We start from the raw sequence: 19,957 nt of genomic DNA on the forward strand, positions 1-19,957 counted from the left end.
AAGGGGGCAGGTGGCAGGCGGCCTGCAGGGTGGTGTGGCTTGTGGGGTACTTTCTCCACCTGGCACGCGGGCGATTCCCTCATGTAAACTGCTGCCTGCCTCTGTCTGAGAGGACAGGTGTTTGAGAACTGAAATGGGAATGGGCCCTAAGGGTGCAGGCCCCACGCTCAGACCCGCTCCCAGACGCCAAGTGGGGAGCGGGGGTCTGGCCCGGGGCAGTGGGTGGGAGTGAGGGCAAACATCCAGGGAGGCTTCTCCCAGCCGCCTCCTCCCACCTGGGACAGCTGGTGGTGGGCAGCTGGTGGCTTCCTGCCTTCCAGGCGCCTGGGCTACCCCCGAGGCATGCACACAGTCACTGTGCCGTGTCTCACATGCGCTAGAACGTGACAGGAGCCTCGGACTGGGTCTGCTCCCCGTTCCGTGTGTGGTGGCCTCCCTGCAGGACGTGGACAGAGCGGGCACTCAGGGGGCGTGTGCAGGATGAGGGAGAGGCGAGCAGACGGGGCCGGAGGGCCAATGGGGGACGGGCACAACCCTCTGACAGCAGGCAAGGTCCCGCGAGCTGCTCGTTCTGGAGAAGACAATGTGTTTAATGATTTCTGTGACCCAGAGGACGCCATGCAGAGCCCAGGCAGGGCCGTCACACGAAGTAGGCGGCCAGGGCCGACATCTTGTCCTTGGGCCTCCTGGTGCCTGGCTTCCCCGCTGGCCTCCGGCCCCGGCCCCGGCCCCGGCCCTGCCTCCTCCCAGGCCCGCGGTGCATGGGGTGGCAGGAGGCTGCGTGCTTCAGCTCCACCAGCTCCTGGAAGATGGGGTCGCAGAAGACGCAGCCTGTGTGCTGCGTGCCATCGCCCGGCAGTGGGGACCTGGCCTTGTTGAAGTCGACGTCCAGCAGGGCGGCCTCGCAGGTGCCGCAGGTGTCGGCAGACACACGCACGCGGTGGGCATTCTCGAAGCAGTGCGCCACCACATTGCACCTGTTGCAGGCCACCCGCCACTTGGGGCCTGAGGTGGGGTCGAGCACCAGCACACCGCTCTCGCACTCCACGCACTGGCCAATACCCAGCATGCTTAGCGAGTGCTGGCAGGTGGGGTGTGTGCACTCGTTGCAGCCTGTGCCTGGGGGGAGTGCGGGAGGTAACATTATGCACACCCACCTGCCTGCCCACCCACCCTCAGGACCTCCACCCCAACCCTCATCCCAGCAGATTGCGCTCCTCTCGCCCCGTGCATGCCGGCCCTGGGCTCTTCTTCTCTGAGACCTCCTTGACCTTTGACGTCCCCCCACTCTGAGGTTTCCAGACGGCTTCCGGACGGCCTCCAGCCAAGTCCACCCCCCCTTTACTTTGCTTCCCGTGGCCCAGGTGGGGCCATCTGCTGCCCTGTAAGCTGCTGGAGGGCAGGGATGTGTCTCTCTGAGAAAGGTGGTGACTGAGGGCTCACCCCTTGCCGGGGGCGGCCCTCTCCCACTGCATCCTCTCACTCCCCCGAGCCCAGGAGCATGCCCACTGCCCAGATCACAAGTGATCTGACGACGGTCAACCATCCAATCGCGACTAGGCAGAGAGCGGCAGACTGGCCGGCTGGGCCCTGAGCAGTGCCCGAGCACACCTGGGTCCTTGGGGCCCTGTGCAGGGAGCTCAGGAATGGTAGGCGCGGGGTCCCCTCAGAGTCCAGCGTGGCATGAGCAGGGCTGGTGCTGAGGAGGGACCACAGGTGCCCGGGGTACAGGCGAGCTAGCTAGGGAGGGAACGGCTCACCTTTCTTCATGTCTCGGAAAGGTGGGTGGTTGGAGCAATATGGGCACAGCGGGTAGCTCTTGCCCCGCGAGCCTGATGACCACAGAACCAGCTCGAAGTCGTCCAGCGGGCACCGGAGCTCCTTGTAGAGCTTGATGGTGCCGTTCTGGGGGAGGGTGTAGGTCTCATCACAGTGGGAGCAGTGCAGGCGGCTTGGCTTGGCCTGTGGCAAAGTCGGGGGGGTGGTCACAGGTTTGCTGGAGCTGCCGACCCTCCTGCCCGCCCCCATTCTCCCCGAGACATAGGATACATAACACGTAAGACATAACATGTAACACCTATAACACGTAACACATAATGCATGATGCTAATGCATAACACGTGTAGGTAGCACATAGTGTGGAATATCACCAGGACCTCTCAGGCAAGGATCCCTGATCACTGAATCTCAGAACACTTGCTCCACACGTACACAAAGGCAGTGCTAAAATCTCTGCACGTACATTAGTATCCGTGACAGCAAGGAACATGTTGTCAAGAGAACATGGACAGTGCGTGTTTCAGTGGCCTAATGGCTTACGTGCTGCTGGGGTCTGGAGGCAGCGGTGGGGGTTTGTTGGCAAAGCTGCCCAGGAACCCCCCGTCACTCCGTGTGAAGGCAGCTGGAGCAAGGCCCGCGGGGTGGCAAGACCGCCCATCTGTGCACACCTGCCCCGTGCCTCCCGGCCCCTCCCCCCTACCTGGATGTACTTCATGAACCGGTGGCACTTCCCACAGCGGGAAAGGGGCTTGCCGGTGGCCGCCAGGGGTGAGAAGGACACCTCCATCAGCTCATCCATGCCTGAAAGTGAGCAGGGCGGGACTCACACCCTGACCCCGGGGTGCCCACCTCCACGACAGCCGGTATACTGGGCAGGCTGGAGGGAGCTACCGCACGTGGCCAAGAGTCTGAGGGTAAATACGGCCACCCCTGAGGGTGGGGGTCTTTGCGTCAGTAACTGAACAGCAAGCGGCAGCCCTGTTTGTCACACGATCCGCGTGTGCTGCATGTGCTGTCACTACACTTGCTCTGTAATCCCGACAATGGCCTGGAGCCCAGAGCCTGGATCTGGGAGCTGGTATCACTGCCGGAGGCGGCAGCCCTGACCAGGGTCCTCTGGCCGAGGAGCAGGGAAGAGGCAGGCCTCACCCGCGATGGAGTCCACGAAGTAGTGGAACTTCCTCTTGAAGACGTCCAGGGTGTGGGCCAGGACTTGGCGGTAGTCGGCTTTACCCTGGGCGATCAGGTTCAGCTGCTTCTCCACTGCACTGCGAATGGTGGGGAGCACCAGCTCCGCATCTGCGGAGTAGGGGACGCACTGTGAGCCCTCGTGCCATGGGGCCAGGGCTGCGCCCACCTGTGATCTCCCCCGGCACCCCGTGTGGAGTGGCCATGACACCTCATCTCCAAGACAGCGTCACAGGACGACGCTGGACCCCAGGGCCCAGTCTGCAGGGAAGAGCCCACGTCCCCCCTTTTGGACCCTGACACACACCCATGTGTCCATCAGCCCTGCTACGGCAGGTCCTGGGCGTGGCCGAAGCGGCCTCCTTGCGGTGGGAGTTGCGGGCTCACTGCAGGGCCGGGTCTGTGAGGGGAGGCGCCCGGCAGCTGCACTCACCAATCTTGTAGTAGCCGTGCACCAGTACAATACCAAGGTTGGTGGGCTTGAGCCGGCGCCCACTCTCCACGACCACGTAGTTACGCTGGCAGATGTTGTTGATGTGTACGGGGATGCTGGCATCCGTCCCTGAGACACAGCAGGGCCCTGTCAGACTTGGCTGCCCCTTCACCCCCGCCTGCCTTGTGGCCCCTGGTTCTCAGCCCTGCCCCTGGGCACCACAGGCCTTCTCTGGGCTGTCCTGTGAACCCAGCGTCGATGTTCCCAGCTCAGAGAGACTAAGGAACTCCACCAAAGTCACAGAGCTCGGCCGCCTGCCCCTCACATCTGGAAATGTGCCCTCCTTGGCCTCTCCCTGTCTTGACCCTGCGGCACCCACACCTTTCCAGAACCAAGGCCCCAGCCCCCCAAATGCAGAGGAGCCTCCCTGACAAATTGTCCTCCAAAACCTGCCCGGGTTTGCCCGCTTGCTGGCTCCCGGTCCCCCGTGATCAGCCCCCAGGGCAGGCTCCCAGCTGCGGGGTGCACCTGCCCCAAAGACATCAAGGTCGTCTGGCACTGCCAGATGCTGCCTTTACTGTTCCTCGAGGTCCATGGCTGGTGAGATGAGGTGGGCCAGGCTCTGAGCCCCATGCAGCTCTGCAGTGTTGCACCGCACACTCCCGTGGCACCTCCTGCACTCGGGCCACAGCCCCGGGGTCCCCAGTCAACAGGGCCACCCTTGACTGCTGTCGGGTGGTCTGTGACACTGTCTAGTGTGTGGCCACGAGAAGCCACGGACGTCCCGTCAACGAGAAGGGGCAGAGGGTGCTGTGTGAGCAGCGCCCACACCCGCAGCAGGCTGAGGACCACCAGGACCCACTGCAGGCACCCAGGCCCCTGGAAGCAGCAGCCCAGCTCTCCTGGTAAGGCCACCACTGTCACCAGGACCCCGGGCACAGGTAAGAGGCTCCCTGGCAAGGCACCCGCGGGACTGTTAGTGATGGAGCAAAGTCCAGATACCGTGGCCTGGTTGTCCCACAGCCCTCCAGAGCCTGTCAACTGTGAGGGGCCCGGTGAGCTGGGAGAGCCCATCAGGGAACAGGCAGCGCCCCTCGGAGCAAGCACCACCTGGGGAGGCGGCACCGGCACAAGGTCATCCCCTGGGGTGTGAGGCCTCGGGTCACAGCCCCTGGGCCTGGGGACTAGGAGAGACCCTCGCCCGTGAGACATGTGCATCAGCGACCCCACTTTTGAGCTCACAAGCTCCCCAGGTGGGGCACGTCCACTCCCTGTGCAGGGAAGCAGTGCCGTGGGAACTTGGCTTTCCTGTCACCTTGTGGATTTGTTCTGAGTTTTGTGTCCTCCCTGTGGGTGAGTCACTGGCAACCTGGGCCAGCACTCAACTCTGGGGGTGGCAGTTAGTGCCTGTGAGGGTGTGTGTTGGCCTTTACAGGCAAGGCCAGGTCCTGAGGTGGAGGCCTCGGCGAGGGCCTGCCCGCGGCCACCCTGCAGGCTCAGCTGGCCACACTGGGCCCTAGCCCTAGGACCCACCGATCCCAGGCATTGTGGACCCACCGATGCCGTGCTTCTCCATGAGCGTGATGAGCTCGGCCTCCGTCAGGTAGTCAGGGGGGCTCGTCTGCTTCTCCAGCATCTTGACCTCAGCCACAGTGAAGGTGTCACCCCTCTGGCAGGTGGGCAGACTCTCCTCCAGGGGCACACTCTGCCAAGGCATGATCTCCGTGAAACCTGCGGAGACCGGGCGCCAACACTCAGGGCTGGTGGCCATGTCTGCGGAGGTGGGAGAGGCGCCCGCCTGGCTCCACCTACCTGGGGAGATGACGGTCTTGCCTGTGCAGGTGAAGCGCTCAGGCCCGATCCGGAAGGAGATGGTGCTCTGCAGGTACTTGCAGTCGTGGCTGATCGTGGCGATGAAGTGCCTGGTGATGTACTCGTACAGCCGCCAGGCCTCGCCGCCTGCAACAGGCGCGGCTGTTCAGTGCTGGGCTCTGGCTCCAAGCAGCCCCGGCACTCGTGCTTCAGCAGCAGGGCCTGGGCGCCAGGGCTGGCCTGCTCTAAGCCCTCGAAGGGGGAGGGGACATACAGGAAGGATTGCAAGCATCTCCAGGCCTCGGTGGCTCTTTCAGGCCCTGCTTCTGGGTGGGACTGCGCTTCAGGGCCCGACCTACCCCATAAGTGACCTGCCACCATCGCTTCAGATTGGGGCTGTGCACAGGGGCTCCTGTCTCCCTCTCCTGCCTTCTTCCAGCACGCAGGCCACCAGCAGGGCCTCGAGAGTGGGAAGTAAGGGCGTCCCATGGTTGAGCCTGTCACCCTGCCCCGGTCTCATCCCACTCCATCTGTGGTCTCCTGCCTGGCCTGCTCCAGCGCCTGCCCGCACATCACACACCTGCCGCCACCACTTCACTCCTGTCCCGTCCATGGCGACAGAGCACAACCTTCAGGTGGCCCCTTCACTGCAGCCGGGGCCGGTGGGGCCCACACTGCTGATGGGGCCTGACCCCGTCCAAAGGTGCCATGTAGCCAAAGCTCCTCACCCGGCCCTCCTGGGAAGCTTGAAGCGCGCGTGCGCGTGCGTGTGTGCATGTTTGCACGTGCGCAAACTTCCGGGGGGGAGCCCCCATACCTAATTCAGCCTCCGTGGCAGACTTCATGGGGGTGATGGGGGGATGGTCGCCAGCGTCGTGGCCTTTCCGTGGGCGGTTGATACCTTCCGCTAACAGCTGCTTCACCTGAGGGGAAAGCCCGGAGCAAGGCATGAGCCGAGCATGGCTGCCAACCCACATGGGAGGAGTGGCTGCCCATCCTGGCCTGGCCCGTGGGGTCCTGGCCTCACCGTGTCGGCCCAGTAGGGGTGGTTGGCCTGTTGCCGCAGAGGCCCCTTCAGGTCGAAGCTCTCGGGGTAGTGGGTGGTCTCGGTGCGCGGGTAGCTGATGTAGCCCTGCGTGTAGAGCCGCTCTGCGGTCTGCATGGCGTGCTGTGGGCCCATCCCTGCCGGACATGCAGGCTCAGCAGCCCGGACGCCAGGAGAGCAGGCACCCCCGGGCCAGGTGCCCAGGCTCCTGGGAGGTGGGGGCCACACGGCCCGATCCAAGGCCAAGCTCCCCCACCAGGGCGGGGACACCCCAGGGTCACCCTCGAGACGCTGGTAGCCGTACTGCTGAACGTGGCCTTCAGAGCGCCTGTGTCCTACTCAGCCTGGGGTCACACCCACGCCCTATGGTCCACACGCGCCCTCTGTCCTGAGCCCCCGGGTGTGTCCGCGCTCACAGCGCTGCAGGGCACTGATGGGGGTTCGTGCTCCTGATCCTCCCCAACCTGCAGAAGCTGGCCTCAGCGAGCGGTCACTCCATGTCATCGCTGCCCCTTGAGCATCCCTGGAGGTGCTGCCCTGAGAGGATGGTGCCCACGGTTTCCTGAGACTGCAGAAGGGCCACCAATGCCTGGAGGCTGCCAGCTCCAGACCAACCTTCCAGCACAACCTTCTCGCTATGCTGGAAACGAGGCTCAGGGCCACGTCACAGCTGTCACACCTGTCGAGTGCTCCGCCCACACCTGGCCTCTCCCTGCACCAGGGACGCCACTGCAGCTGTCCCCCTCAGGTAGCAGCCATCGTCACAATCGCTATTGTCAAGACGCCACGTGCCTGCCCCAAGAAGTCTCCTGGGGGCTTTGAGGCAATGTCCACACTCACCCAGGGAAGAGCTGGCCACACGCAGCATCTCCACAGTGTTCAGGGCCAGTGGCCTCTGCTTGGCCTTCTCCTTCCTGCTCGTGGCCTCCACCTGGGGGACAGAACAGATTCACACATGGGTGCAGGGAGACACCATGACAGGCTCAGGACATGTGGCCAAGGGTCTAGACTCTTTTACCCTCCCAGCTTCTCCAGTTCTCTTCACAGCGGACTCAGGACTTGAATGAACATATGTTCAGGCCCAGGAAGGGAAAATGAAAGAAAATTCTTTTCCAGGGAAACAGAAAACCTGGAGAAAAGGGGAAGAGTCAGGAGAAAGGGCTGCATATTTGAAACCCAACAGGAGCCAGCGTCTGCCAGGCCACGGGGCTGGCGGGGCACGCAGGGGGCCATGGGGTGAGGGCTTGTTGCAGGGGCAGCTGCTTACCCCTCACTACGCCCACTAGTGTTGCTACACCTGCCAATTTGTCAGGAGAAGCTGGAAATTGGGATTTTTTTATGTGAAATCTCCTAACTTCTAAAAGTGGGTAACCACTTTGGAACTTGGTAAATACCACGCACTTTAAGGAAAATGGTGGTGAGTAATCACCGTCAGCCTCTGGGCTGAGCAGCTGTCAGAAGAGATGACTGTTTTGTCTGTGGCAAAAACAATCCAAACCTCTCAACCGCCACCCCTCGCCCCTGCCAACCTCACGTGGACCTGGCCAGGGCCGTGCCCCCTGAATTCTGGACAGATGTGGGGCTAACACTGAGGCCAAGTGGTGTCTGTGCAGCAGGGGCAGCTTGGATCACGGGCGGAGGGGAGGGGGCACTCAGATGGGGTGGCCATTGCAGGTAGAAGCACGGGGCAGCTTTAGGGGAAGTTCTGGAGCCTGAGTCAACTGCCCTGGGCAAGGGGACGCCCAGGAAGGTTCAGGAAGGAGGAGAGAAGGCGGCTGAAGGAGGCCGGGCGAGCCTCAGTGACCATGGGGGCCGTCACAACTGCAAGGCATAAGCTGTCACGGCCACGGACATGCCCCCACCCATGCGGCCAGCCACTTGCCAGGTGGCATCAACCTCTTCCTAACAGCCACGCAGCCCATGCTTTCCAATTTGTGAAAACCTGAGTAAGAAACGTAGCACATGAAGGCCACGAAAGCTGATGACCCAGAGACGCCCGTGCTGGCTGTGGGACCTGGGCGGGTTCTTGATGTACATAGGGGCCTCTAGTTGTTAGCCTGAGGTGTCACAGAAAAGGGACATCTGGGTGGAATCCCCCCAAAGGAGGTAATGCCCACAGGGCACGTGGAGGGCTCAGAGCAGGCATGTGGTGCACGGCAGCTACGGCCTGGGCAGGAATTTCTTAGGGGGAGCATGTCGTGAGTAACCATTCTTCTGTCTAAAAAGTGTCTGTGTTCCAGAAAGGCAGAGAAAGATATGAGCCTAGGTCAGCAGAGTCTTCCGAGGCCCCCCCAAGGCAGGTGGGACTGACGTGGGTGGAGCAGCCCACCTGGGCCTCCTTCTCCAGCTTGGTCATATTCAGGAACATCTGTGCGATCTCCCGGTCGAACACGCGTACTCGGTCCCAGTCCAAAAGGAGGGATCGGTCCTTATCGGCATCCACCTGCAGGAGGGGAACAGGAGAGTCCGGGAGAGAAAGCATCCAGGTGAGCCAGCGCCAGCAGGGAGAATCGGGGCAGACAGAGCTGGTCCTCGCCTGGGCCCTGCCTCTAAAGTGTCTCGGCTGTACCTGTTCAGGTACGCAGCCGCAGATGTGCAAGTTGAGGCCCAGCCCCTCCCCAAGTGGAGGCTGCTCTGACACGAGGCCTCCTTGCTGAGATCAGCCAGATGGCCTCAGGAGGCGAGCCTCAAGCCGAGGCTGAGGTGTCCTTAGGGAGCGTCAGAGCCCCCACCTCTCATCCCCTAAGCCCCGCTGGCACTCGATGTGGTCCCACCTAGGAGACCCCAGCCCTGTGTTGATTGAAGTAGCTCTGTATTATGCTCTAAATCTTACAAAAACCTTCCTTTTTACTTGGAGCAGGGGTTCCAAGACTTCTTAGAAGCTCGAAAGTCAGCAGCCCGTGGCCCTCAGTCCAGTCCTTGGACCTGACCACCCCAACCGTGGGCCTGGAGGGTGACCTCACCCTGAGCTGCCAGAGCGTCCAGGCCTGGCCTTGTCCTACAGCCTCCACGAAGGCTGGGGGCCCTTCCCTGGGCACCCACAACCACTTCCTGATGGGACAGCCACCTACAGCTGTGCCCTTGGCCTGGGGACTATGACAATGATGATGGAGGCTCTCAGAATCCATACCCAAACCCGGAAAGACCCAGCATGAACAGGAAAAGGAAGTGAACCTTGGCCTGCAGCACCCAGTAGGTCTCCGGTTTGAAGGACTGGATTTTATCATGTCTCTCCACGCAGAAGCCCAGCGTGGGGGTCTGGCATGGCCCGAAGGAGATAAGCGAGCTGTCTAGGTTGCCGTATTTCCCCTGGAAGTATTTAGTCTGAAACCTATAAAGGGGGGTGGGGGGAGAGGAGGACATTTCGGTCAAACATTCACTCAAATACATCATCGTTAGCTGCTCGTGGGAGTCGGGCAGGAGGCTGGCTGGCGGGTGTGGGAGGAGGCCAAGGCAACTGCTCCCTGCTCAAAAGATGGAGAGGGAAGAGTGGAGGCTCTGTCCACCCTGGCCGGAAGCCCTATTTTATTCCGTGCCCCTCCACCCCCTCAAGACTTGCCCACCCTGCTTGTCGAGCGGGGACCTCTGTGGTCTGCGTCAGCTAAAGAGACAGTTTTCTTGGGGATTTAAAAATGCTGACAATCTCCTGTCGCCGACCAGGCCTGGGGGGAGGCCGGGAGCCAGGCGAGGCAGTGGCCTGGCCAGGGGGCTGGCGGCACCTGGTGAAGGCGCAGCCGATGCGCAGGTCCAGCTCCTGCCGTGCGTCCACTGAGAGTGCCTCATTGTGGTCGGGCTCGCCCAGGCGGACCATGGCAGTGCAGATGTCTGTGTCTGTGATGGAGCTGAACCGGGCCCGGAACACTGTCTTCTCGCTGCTGTGGGCCTGATTCATGACAGGCAGCACCGCGTCCAGGACCTGGGGAGGCGGCCGGCTATAATGCCCACACCTCACCTCACCTGGGTGCCAGGCCCCCTCCACTGCCCTCTCCTCCTAGAGCCTCAGTCTCCACGGGCCTCCTGCCATGCGCTTCCTTTCCTTCTGTTCACCGCTGTGTTCAAAGCCCCTTCCTACTGCCGCCCCCTCTCTTCCTACAGTGGTTTCCACCCCCGAACCAGGAGGTGCTACTGCCGGGGACACAAGGGACCCCAGGCTCCAAGTCCACCCCGCTCCACCCACTTTCCCGCCTTCTAGAGGAGGGAGTGCTGGGAGGGCCAAGGGGATTTGGGAGACTTTCCAGAGACTGGAAGAAAGACAGAGAAGGGAAAAGAAGAAGAAAACACAGTGGATAGGAGTGGGGCCGGTGCATCTCCGGGCTAGAGCAGGGTGGGGGACCTGGGGGGCCTGGAGCCCAGACTCACTAAGAGTTAGTGAAGGCCATGCAGCGGGAGGGGAGTCGCCGCTGGAGCCTGGCCATGCATCTTCCTTATGGGGAGGGAGTGGCTCCGTTTCTGAGGGGAGAAAGCCCGTGAGCTGCCAACATTCTCCACCCCAGATGCAAAGGTCCCTGGGGAGGAGCAGCCCTGCAGGGGAGGGGTCAGGAGAGGGGTGTCTGGGAACAGTTTCCTGAGGTGCCAGGTCCCAGGTGAGAGCTGGGGTGTTCCAGCCTGAGGGGCTCCTGCGGGAGGCAGGCCTGGGAGCTGCCACCTGCTTCCAGCCTGAGGTGGGGAGCGCCTGGGGGCTGGTGGAGGCGGGAGGCGGGAGGGTACAGCTTGGGGGGCGGGGGGAGAAGGAGGAGGTATGTGAAAGGGTGTCAAGCAGCACTGGCGGAAAGTCCCTGCATGGCGCCGGGAGGGTGGAGGGTGCGATGCTCAGAACCCACCCTCTCCTCCAGGCAGTCCTCCATCTAGGAAATCCTGCCCTTCCTCACAATGTGCCCTTCAGGCAAAGGGACACTCCCTCCCCTGGGCAGAGCCCGTGCATCTTAAAATATCTACAGACTCACCAGAATTTAAGCCGGTGCCGTGGTTCCCCTGGCAGCATCAGCCCCAGGAGGGGCATGACAGTGGCAGGAAGGCCGATGTATGGACCCCCAGCCCCCTCACCTCGAAGCAGATGTTCTCTCCCTCCTTGTCGCAGTCCAGCCACAGTACGATGTAGTCACAGCCTTTGCCCTCCACCTGAGCACAGCACATGGGGAATCACACCTGCCTTGGCCCCCAGTGCCTGCCCATGGCACCCCCGCCCGGCTGGCGGAGCAGAGCCCGGCCCCCGATCACCCTGAGCCCTGGAGCCCAGGGCAGGGCCCAGGCTGAGCCAAGGAGCTGGCTACAGTCAGGCTGGCTTAACCTCTCAGCAAAGAATTTAGTTCAGAACTGCTGTTTTTTGGACAAAAAAGTTATAAATGCCACGTGATCGTAACCTCCAAAACCGCATTTAAAAAAAAGCTAAAATGAAATAACTAAGTATTAACAGTAGTTGTCTCGGATAGTGAAATTATAATTAATTTTTCTTCTTTTTACTTACTTGTATTTTCTAATTTTCATCACATGTATGCATTTGTTTTAAAATTAGGAAATCACCACCACCAAACTATTTTAAAAGCAGGATGTTGCCCCGGGCGCCGGGGAGCCCAGGCTGACTGTGGGGGAGGAGGGGGCCTAAGGGCACCTATGGGGGCGGGAAGGGGGTGCTCCCTCACGCTCAGGACGCACCTGCAGGAACTTCACCATGTTCAGCTTGGGGTTGGCCTCCTTCTTCTCCGTTGGGGCCTGGCTGAACAGCTCGGCGGGGTCCACCTTGTCCCACTTGTTGTACTTTCCTACAAACACAGGCACTGGACGTCAGAATCACACTTCACGCTTCCCGGGACTTGGACCCCAGGAGGAGGGTGGGGAGGGCGAGGCTCGGAGAACCCTTTGCCCAGAGCAGGACCTCCCTTCGCCTGAGCTGTGAGCCGACAACACACTTGAGCCACGTGTGGGAGCTGCTCCCGGATGTTCCCCGTGGCTGGGGGCACCGCTCCTGGCGGTCTCACTGCCACTCATGCCCTGTCTCCTCCTCCAGCTGGTTTCTGTACCCTCTCCCCGCCCAGCACTTGGCCGGTCCCCGACAGGTGCTCAGCGGATCCCGGGGGCCCTCAGTGTCCTCAGGCCCCCCGTCCAGCGCATCCCCCACTTCTCTACTTGGCATTCGGGCCTCACGTGCCCAGCCTGTAGGCTTCCTTCTAGGCCTCGCTGGTCAGACACAGCCAAGTTCAAGCCCCAGCTCCCTGACTTCAGGGTCCGAATGCCCTGCCGCAAGGGGAGCAAGAACTGCCGAGGCTTTGCTGTGAGCGGCCCGTGCTCAGTGTTGCACCTCCCACCCCACTGGGGCCTCAAACAGTCCTGGGAGGCGATGGCACTGATCTCAGACCCTTCACACACGAGAAGCAGAAATGCACGGAGGCCCAGCTCCGGTGGAGTGAGGGTCAGAGCCCAGGTCGGACCCACATCAACTGCGACCCTGCTCCCAGCCCCACTGGGTCACTGATGCTGGCCTTCCAATCACCACTGACTGATTGCGGGACAAAAGTCATACTCGGAGGGGCAGCAGCCCTCTGTGGAATGCCTGCACGAGCCAGGCCCCTGCCCAGGTGGGGACCACTGCCTCCACTCTGCACAGGAAGGTGCAGGGCAGACAGTGACCAAGGGGCACCACTGGGACAGGGACCCCAGGTCAGCTCTCCACAGTCTGCTGGCCTCAGGACTCACGGGTTCTGGACAAACCTCTCTGCCCGGAGCCTGCCCTGGGCTCCAATTGGACCCTGGGCAGCACCAGGCAGGGCTCCTCAGTGCAATGGAGGGTGGGCAGGGGGGCAGAGGCTCACCCAGGAAGTCCAGGGTCATCACATGACCACAGACGGACGTCATCTTGAAGCGGACCAGCTGGCCAGTGAAGGTCCCGGTGTACTCGTGCACTGAGCACGTCCCGTTCAGCCCTTTGCGTGAGGACATGCTCCCTGCAGGAGAAGCACAGCCATGCAGGGACCCGGGGCCCTGACGCTGCCTCTTGGAGGGCCAGGGTCCCCTCCCCACAGTGGTCAGTGACAACATTCCTCAGGCCGCAGCAGTCACCGGGTGCTGAGAGATCTAGCGGCTCTCAGGGGAGCAGAGCTGGGTGTGTGTGGGGGCCGGGAGCGCCCCCTCTGGACGCTCAAGAGCAGACACTCTCGGGTCATTCTCTGCATTTCTGTGTTCACTCCTGAATCTGATTTCTGCCCCTTTCAAACCCTACTCAGAGGTTCCCCAGAGACCCCCTAACTATCGAACTCCAGGGTGACCTCTCCACTCCCAACCAATGGCCTCTTCCCTGAACTTTCTCGGCCTCTGGGGACCGGGCACTTCCGGGGTCTCCCTTCTCCTTCAGATGACTTCTCAGCCTGCTGCCCTGGGGTCTCCTCTTCCTTCAGCCGCTGGACTGAGGGGAGGTCAACGTGGACGCCTGCCATCTCTGGGTCCCCAGCACCCACCAACCACCCAGGGGCCAGGGTGAGGCAAGGGCAGGTGTTCTCTTTCCCAGTGCCCTGGGGTCTCAGGGGCACGGCTCAGCCTCGTGGCACCATCAAGTGGCGTGAGGGGCATGGGTGCAGCTGCAGCAGGGTGTCCACAGGGCGGTGGTGCTGATGCCCATGGCATGGCCTCAGCAGACTAGGCCGGGTGGGGTCCTCCCAGTGGACTCTTTCTGCGCAAGTTAGCAGGGCTCATTTCTGCTGCTCGTGACCGACCACCCTGCCCGGCACAGCACTCATCCAGTGGCCTGCCTGGCACAGCACTCATCCAGTGGCCTGCCTGCCACGTGCTGCCAGCTGCACCTGCACCTTGTGGGAGCCCCGGCTCACGCTCAGCGTGGCAGTAATCGCACCCCACAGGGACTAAGTGACTAAGTGACCGAGGGCTTCATCCACGCCTGCTGTCCTGAACAGACTTGACTCCAGCGGGCTGGGGTTGCTTAGGAAGAAGAAAGGATTGACCTGCAGAGCAGGAACGCCCATGCTCACAGATCAAAGCCGTTGAGAGCGCTGGGGCTGCCCTCCTACCTCGAGAGAGGATTCTGGCGATGGACTGGGCCAAGGACGGCTTCTCAGCCACCATGAGCACCGTCTTCATCTCGTCTCAGGCTGCCAGCACCCTGCCTCACTCTGCTCTCAGGGAAATGGCAGTGAAACAGCTCACACACTGCCCTAGGGCAGCGTCACGCTGCTGCCATGCCAACTCCTAAGAGAAAAGACACACAGAAAACAACGATGCTTCCAGTGGAACCTCTCCCTTTAAACAACAAAACAAACCCGAGGCAAGAAAAAGAAACTCGGGGAAACGTGAAGGCACCTGACAGACAACTGCCTAGGGCAACTGAACTGGATCGGGACCACGGCTTTGTTTGAAAAGCTGAGGTGGCCCCATGACCCCAGGCTGATTTTGTCCCCAGATCCATGCTAGGAAGCCCTGGGGGCCTTTGGGCCTGGTCCCCCTCCCGTGGAGCCGTCGTTTACCCCCAGGGCTGAGACTGCATCCTCACCTTGGCTGAGCATGAGGATGCCCTGGGCACTTTACCCAATGCAGATGCCCAGGCTGGGCACCCATGTCCTCCTGACTCCCGACTGGGCTGAGACCCACTGGCCAGGAGATCCAGCCCCCAGCAGAGCTCGAGAGACCCTTTGCAAAAGGCTCTGACCTACCTCCCCACTTGCCCTGCCCCACCTCTCACTTTGCAGGCCAGGGTCTGGCTGGTTAAATTGGACATTGTCGTCTAAAGAAAAAAATACATCTGTTTGCTTGGAATGTTCCACGGATCCTGGGGAAGGCAGCTCTACTGTCAAAGGCCCGGCTCAGGCACTAACTCTTCTTTAAAGGGTTCTCCCTCTTTTAGGGAAAGACAGGATGGATCCTTTTCTGTGAGCTGTTTATTCATATTTGCACCCATTTTTTCCAAGAGGGTTGCTGTCTTATTTAGGAGTCATTTAGATAATGAGGAAATTAGCCCTTTACGGTATGACCTGATGTCCAAAACATTCCCCCAAGCAAAGTACAGCTAGAACGGGCCTGTACTTATGTCACCAGCAAGGGTTGCAGGTGGTGGAGCTGCGGGGCATGCAGACCCGGACGTGGCTGGTGGAATTTGACCGGAGTGACTTGATGACGTCTCTCAAAACTACGAGCATGTGGCCGTAGCAGCCCCACATCCAGGGATGAGCTCAGGGATCCCACATGATTTACAGAGCACCCACTGCACGCTCAGTGTGTCGCCCTGTGCCATGAGGGGCAGAGCAGAGCAGGGGCGGCACAGGGCAGGCATGAGCTGTACAGTGTCCAGGGGCAGAGTTTTAAGGCAGCCCAGGGACTCCCCTTCCCTCACCCACAGAAGCCAGAGGCCAGAAGGGGAAACTGGCAGCAAAGGGAGTTTCCCATCCCTTCCAAAGTAGGAAGGACTTATCCTAAAATGTTCCCTTAGGTTTTCTCACTTCTGCGTCACAAGAGCAGCCAGCAATTATGGTGTAATTGTCCTGCCAGTGTCCTCGGTGGGGCTGCTGTGCTGCCCCACGGCAGGAATCGCAGGGTCGGGAAAACCAGAGATCAAGCGGCAGGACCTAAACACACATGCGCAGCCCTCATCCTGTTCAGCCTCCGTGAGCATCCTGGGTGGAGCGGCAGCCCTGCTTTGCTTCCCTACAGCACTGACCACTATACCCGAGAGCCTCTCCAGCTACGTATTTATTTTTTTGTCTCACAGTTCCTAGAACGTCTGTATCCAAGAGGATAGGGCTGTTACTCTAATGACAAGTAACAGACGATAAGCAAATACTGACTGAATAAATAAAAGAGCAATTTTACCTGCAAAGTGAATAATAAAAATACTTTCTTTGATATCTAAAATTGAAAAACTGACTTTAAATCTGTAAGAGTATTGCAAACATTTCACCTACTCAATGCTCTTTTTTCTTTTTTTAAAAAAATTATTTTTGGCTGTGTTGGGTCTTCGTTGCTGTGTGCAGGCTTTCTCTAGTTGCAGCAAGCGGGGGCTACTCTTCGTTGCGGTGCGCGGGCTTCTCACCGCGGTGGCTTCTGTCATGGAGCACGGACTCTAGGCACGCGGGCTTCAGTAGTTGTGGCACGCAGGCTCAATAGTTGTGGCTCATGGGCTCTAGAGCGCAGGCTCAGTAGTTGCAGCGCTTGGGCTTAGTTGCTCTGCAGCATGTGGGATCTTCCCGGACCAGGGCTTGAACCTGTGTCCCCTGCATTGGCAGGTGGATTCCTAACCACTGCGCCACCAGGGAAGCCCCTCAGTGTTCTATTTTCCATGGTGTTTCTGGAAGTTTTACATCTCCACTACTCCCCTTCATACCTAAGGATCCTAAATACTCTTCCAGTAAATAATTAACATATTCTTCTGTAAAGATCCCTTTAGAGACAAACATTTTGCCCTAGCATCTTCAAAGGGATTACCTCATTTATCCAGGACAAGGGATACAATTGGACAGTCACAAAAGTCACATCAGCATCAGTCCCAATTTCAGAGCACCTGTCCACCTGTCACTGTGTAGCTGCTATTCCACAGTTGATATGTGGCCTGTCTCCAGCAGCTCTGGCTCTAAAGAAACAGGGGTTCTGGTTTAACAGTTTATACTCCACTACTGCATAAGTAGTTTGTAACCTCCTGAGTACCACTGCTTTATTAGGGGAAAAAAATCACTTTCTTTAAGGATATGGAATCATGGAATCCTGGGGGAAGGAGTCTTGGTGATGATCCAGTACAACCATCTCAAGAGAGAACAAACTAAGACCCAGAGAAAGCGATTTTCCAAAGGTAAGTTGGGAAATTTACCAAGTTGGGGCTGAAACTCATGCTTCCTTACTTCCAGCCAGGTACTTTTTTTTTTTCTTTTTTCTTTTTAAAATGCACCAGGTTCCACCTTTTAAAAGATTTTGGCAGTCTTAACTGATTAATTGCCTGTGATAATCTTGGGGCCTCCCTATTTTTCCATTAAGGCACATCTCCAATTTCAAAATGGAAGCCAATGAGAACAGAAGCTGAGAGCAGTGGCTTGCAAACTTCATTTGTACACCATCTTAATAACTCTGCCTTACCAACATTATTATTCACTTAAGTTTCTGCCTTGAAGAAAAAGCTTAAATATATAAAAAAGGGAAATTTCATAGCCTCTTAGGAGCTGAAAGCCTGTAATCAATAACCAGAACTACATTCTTTCCAGTAACCTACATGGCCTGTCAAGTTTGATCTTGTTGCCTGCCAAAGCTCCGAGCCTGAAGATTGTTGCCTTATTTCAAAAAGGGAGATTAGCAAGTGCTAAGAGGATGTTGACAGCAAACACCCCAAATTAGGGCTGTAATTAAGAGGGCTGAAAGTCAAGGAAAGTAGAGGTTAGCCTGTTATTAGCCTGTCAACTCACCAGCGATACCACAATGGTACATGTCCTTGGGAGACACGGTGGATAAAGTCCTTCCATGTCAGTGTCTTATGCACAGGTGGATTCAGCTTGGGAGTGGAGGCCTAGCAGTGGTCTGCACGGCATTTACAGGCCTAGGATTTCCCACCTTAGTGACTTTAGCAAACACCTATGGAGTCAGGGAAAGAACCCTTTCTTAAGCTCCTCCTTTGCAGGCACGCTACAGCTGTAAACGCTACTTTGTTTAATCTTGCTAGCAACCCTACGAAGCCTGTGCTGTAACTTTTTAAACTATGAGTAGACTGAGGTTCAGAACAATACAGACTAGTGTCAGTGATCTTTGGCAAGTCTCTAGGGACTCCATGGCTCGCTGGCCACCAAGCCCGCGTTGGGGTGACTTTCTCACGTCCTGTTCTCACAGGCTGACCGACAAAAAAGGAAGACGAGGCCACTGTGAGAAAATACTTCCCAGGATTCCAGCTAATTTGTCCACAAAAGTGCCCTCGGCACCCCACCCCCCGCGTCTACACCAACTACTCAGAGAAGTACACCCCGGCGCCCTCCAGACCGGACCGGGCCGGGGGCGGCGGGCGACGCCTGGACCCCGACCCTGCCCGACGCGGCGCGGCCTCTGTCCCCGCCTGCGACGCGGACCCCGCCTTGGGGGGCTGCGGGGGACTCGGCGCGGAGAGGCTCCAGCCACAGAGCCTGCTCCCTCCGGTCACTCCCCGTACCCACTGGCCCGGGAGGAGGCGCCGAGAATGCAGAGCCCGGCCGGGACCGGCTCCCAGCTGCGGGGCTCGGCCCACACCCCGAGCCGCCCGCCTCCCACTGCTCACCGTTCGCCGCTCACCCGCGTCCCGGGTCCCGCTCCGCTCCGCCTCCCGCTCCCGGCAGCCGGAGGCGACCTGCTTCCGGGTCCGTCTGCGGACGGCGTCCCCTTCTGCCCTCCGGCGCCGCACGCCCGCGTCCACAGGTTCCGAGGCTCGCGCGTTCCAGGGCACGTCCTCCAGTCGGCCCTAGCACGCGGGGGCCACACGGGTCCCCAAACCCCACCCGACCCCTCCCCGCCTGGGTCCGCAGAGGTCCCCAAACCCCACCCTGGCCAGGGTCCCCAAGCCCTCCACCCGGTTCTTCCTCGCCGCGGGGAGGCAATAATAATTATCTACAAAGATGAAAACTGGATGTTAAGCATGAAAACATGTATACTGCTAATAATTAAACTAAAAACTAAAAACTACAGATGCGTGTATAGCAGCTTCTTTCAATGCTATAAACATTTGTGGAATGAGTGAATGAACTATGTAAAACATATCTGGAAGATGAATTGGAAAATAAAAGTAATTTTTTGTGTTATAGCAATAGGTTTATGGAAGGTTTAAAATAATTTTCGTGGCTTTATTTTAATATCTTTTAAATAATAGCGTGCACACAATTCCTTTGCTACCTTAGACATTTCCCCCAACTTGCCTTTATTGGAAGACTAGCCCTCATAGTCTGGAAAAAGAAAAATTCTACGGTCAAATTAAGATTGAGAAATGCCCAAAAATTGAGTCACACTGAGATTTCACTTTCAAAACAGAACTCCTGGTGCAAACCCATTCCTTGGCAGGTTCTCCATCTCCAAAATGGCAACTCCATCGTCCTGGTTGCTCAAGCCCAGTGCCTGCAGGCATTCTGGATTCCTCTCTTTTTCTCACCCGTTATCTATCACTATGTTCAAAATATATCTGAGATCCTATCAATCATCCCTGCCTTGGCTGCCACCATCCTGATCCATCTGTCTCCACACAGCCCCCACTTAAGGAGTCCAGGGCTAATGTTGGATCCCGGGTGCCACCAGTTGGCAGAGAGGCAAAACCAGAGCTCCTCCATCATTTAACCCAGCTCAGGGGTTCATTCTGCAGAGTAGGGGGAAGGACTTGAGGCCTGGACACCCAGGGGGCGCTGAGTGGTCTGCTCTGGAAGCCTGGGGGTCTCCATCAGCGCTGAGAAACTGCATTTGGCCTGTGCTCTGTGCCTGGGCAGCCCTGCAGCTGAGTCCTCCCCACAGACCTCCCAGGGAGCTGCCGTCAGGCTGTCCTGGTGACCTTTACGTGGACAAATGACTCAGAGTCAGAGGGACCCTTAGACCTTCCTTACTTATGCATGGGTGCTGGGTGTGGTGGATGATATGGCTGAGAGCTCCTGGGTCTCTCTGCTCTCTGATTGGGCACAGGCTGGACCACGGTCTTCATAGTTCTGTTAATAGTCTACACCAGGACTTCCCTGGCAGTCCAGTGGTTAAGACTCTGTGCTTCCAATGTGGGCGGCGCAGGT

At 58.9% G+C, this 19,957-nt stretch overlaps 1 protein-coding gene across 4 annotated transcripts; it reads right to left on the reverse strand.

Annotated features, from left to right (window-relative positions):
• Window positions 1–569: 569 nt before the first annotated feature.
• On the reverse strand, window positions 570–18,556 carry TOP3B (DNA topoisomerase III beta). Of its 4 annotated transcripts, none has more exons than XM_057527124.1 (18): window positions 18,478–18,556; window positions 14,273–14,450; window positions 13,064–13,195; window positions 11,910–12,016; window positions 11,301–11,375; window positions 9,977–10,173; window positions 9,432–9,588; window positions 8,587–8,700; window positions 7,098–7,188; window positions 6,240–6,394; window positions 6,030–6,135; window positions 5,213–5,359; window positions 4,958–5,131; window positions 3,401–3,529; window positions 2,929–3,078; window positions 2,480–2,580; window positions 1,761–1,962; window positions 570–1,119 (listed from the first exon to the last, which is right to left on the reverse strand). In XM_057527124.1, exons 2-18 carry the CDS (start codon window positions 14,340–14,342, stop codon window positions 641–643), a joined length of 2,586 nt encoding a protein of 861 aa, XP_057383107.1. In that variant the 5' UTR covers window positions 14,343–14,450; window positions 18,478–18,556; the 3' UTR covers window positions 570–640. The 4 variants fall into 4 exon arrangements, with proteins under 4 accessions (XP_057383107.1, XP_057383108.1, XP_057383109.1 ...); XM_057527125.1 differs by having other exon boundaries at window positions 18,492–18,554; XM_057527126.1 differs by lacking the exon at window positions 13,064–13,195.
• Between the last annotated feature and the right edge of the window lie 1,401 nt (window positions 18,557–19,957).

Source organism: Balaenoptera acutorostrata, chromosome 13, assembly GCF_949987535.1.
Source record: "Balaenoptera acutorostrata chromosome 13, mBalAcu1.1, whole genome shotgun sequence".
Taxonomy (NCBI): domain Eukaryota; kingdom Metazoa; phylum Chordata; class Mammalia; order Artiodactyla; family Balaenopteridae; genus Balaenoptera; species Balaenoptera acutorostrata.

Excerpts from the sequence above, each read along its gene's own strand:
- TOP3B (XM_057527124.1), bottom strand. The coding sequence starts at position 14,342 with ATGAAGACGGTGCTCATGGTGGCTGAGAAGCCGTCCTTGGCCCAGTCC. Across the intron at positions 8,701-9,431 it reads ACTGGGTGCTGCAGGCCAAG|GTGGATGCCGATAAGGACCG; the intron begins GTTCACTTCCTT and ends CCCCTCCTGCAG. Across the intron at positions 1,120-1,760 it reads TTTCCGAGACATGAAGAAAG|GCACAGGCTGCAACGAGTGC; the intron begins GTGAGCCGTTCC and ends CACTCCCCCCAG.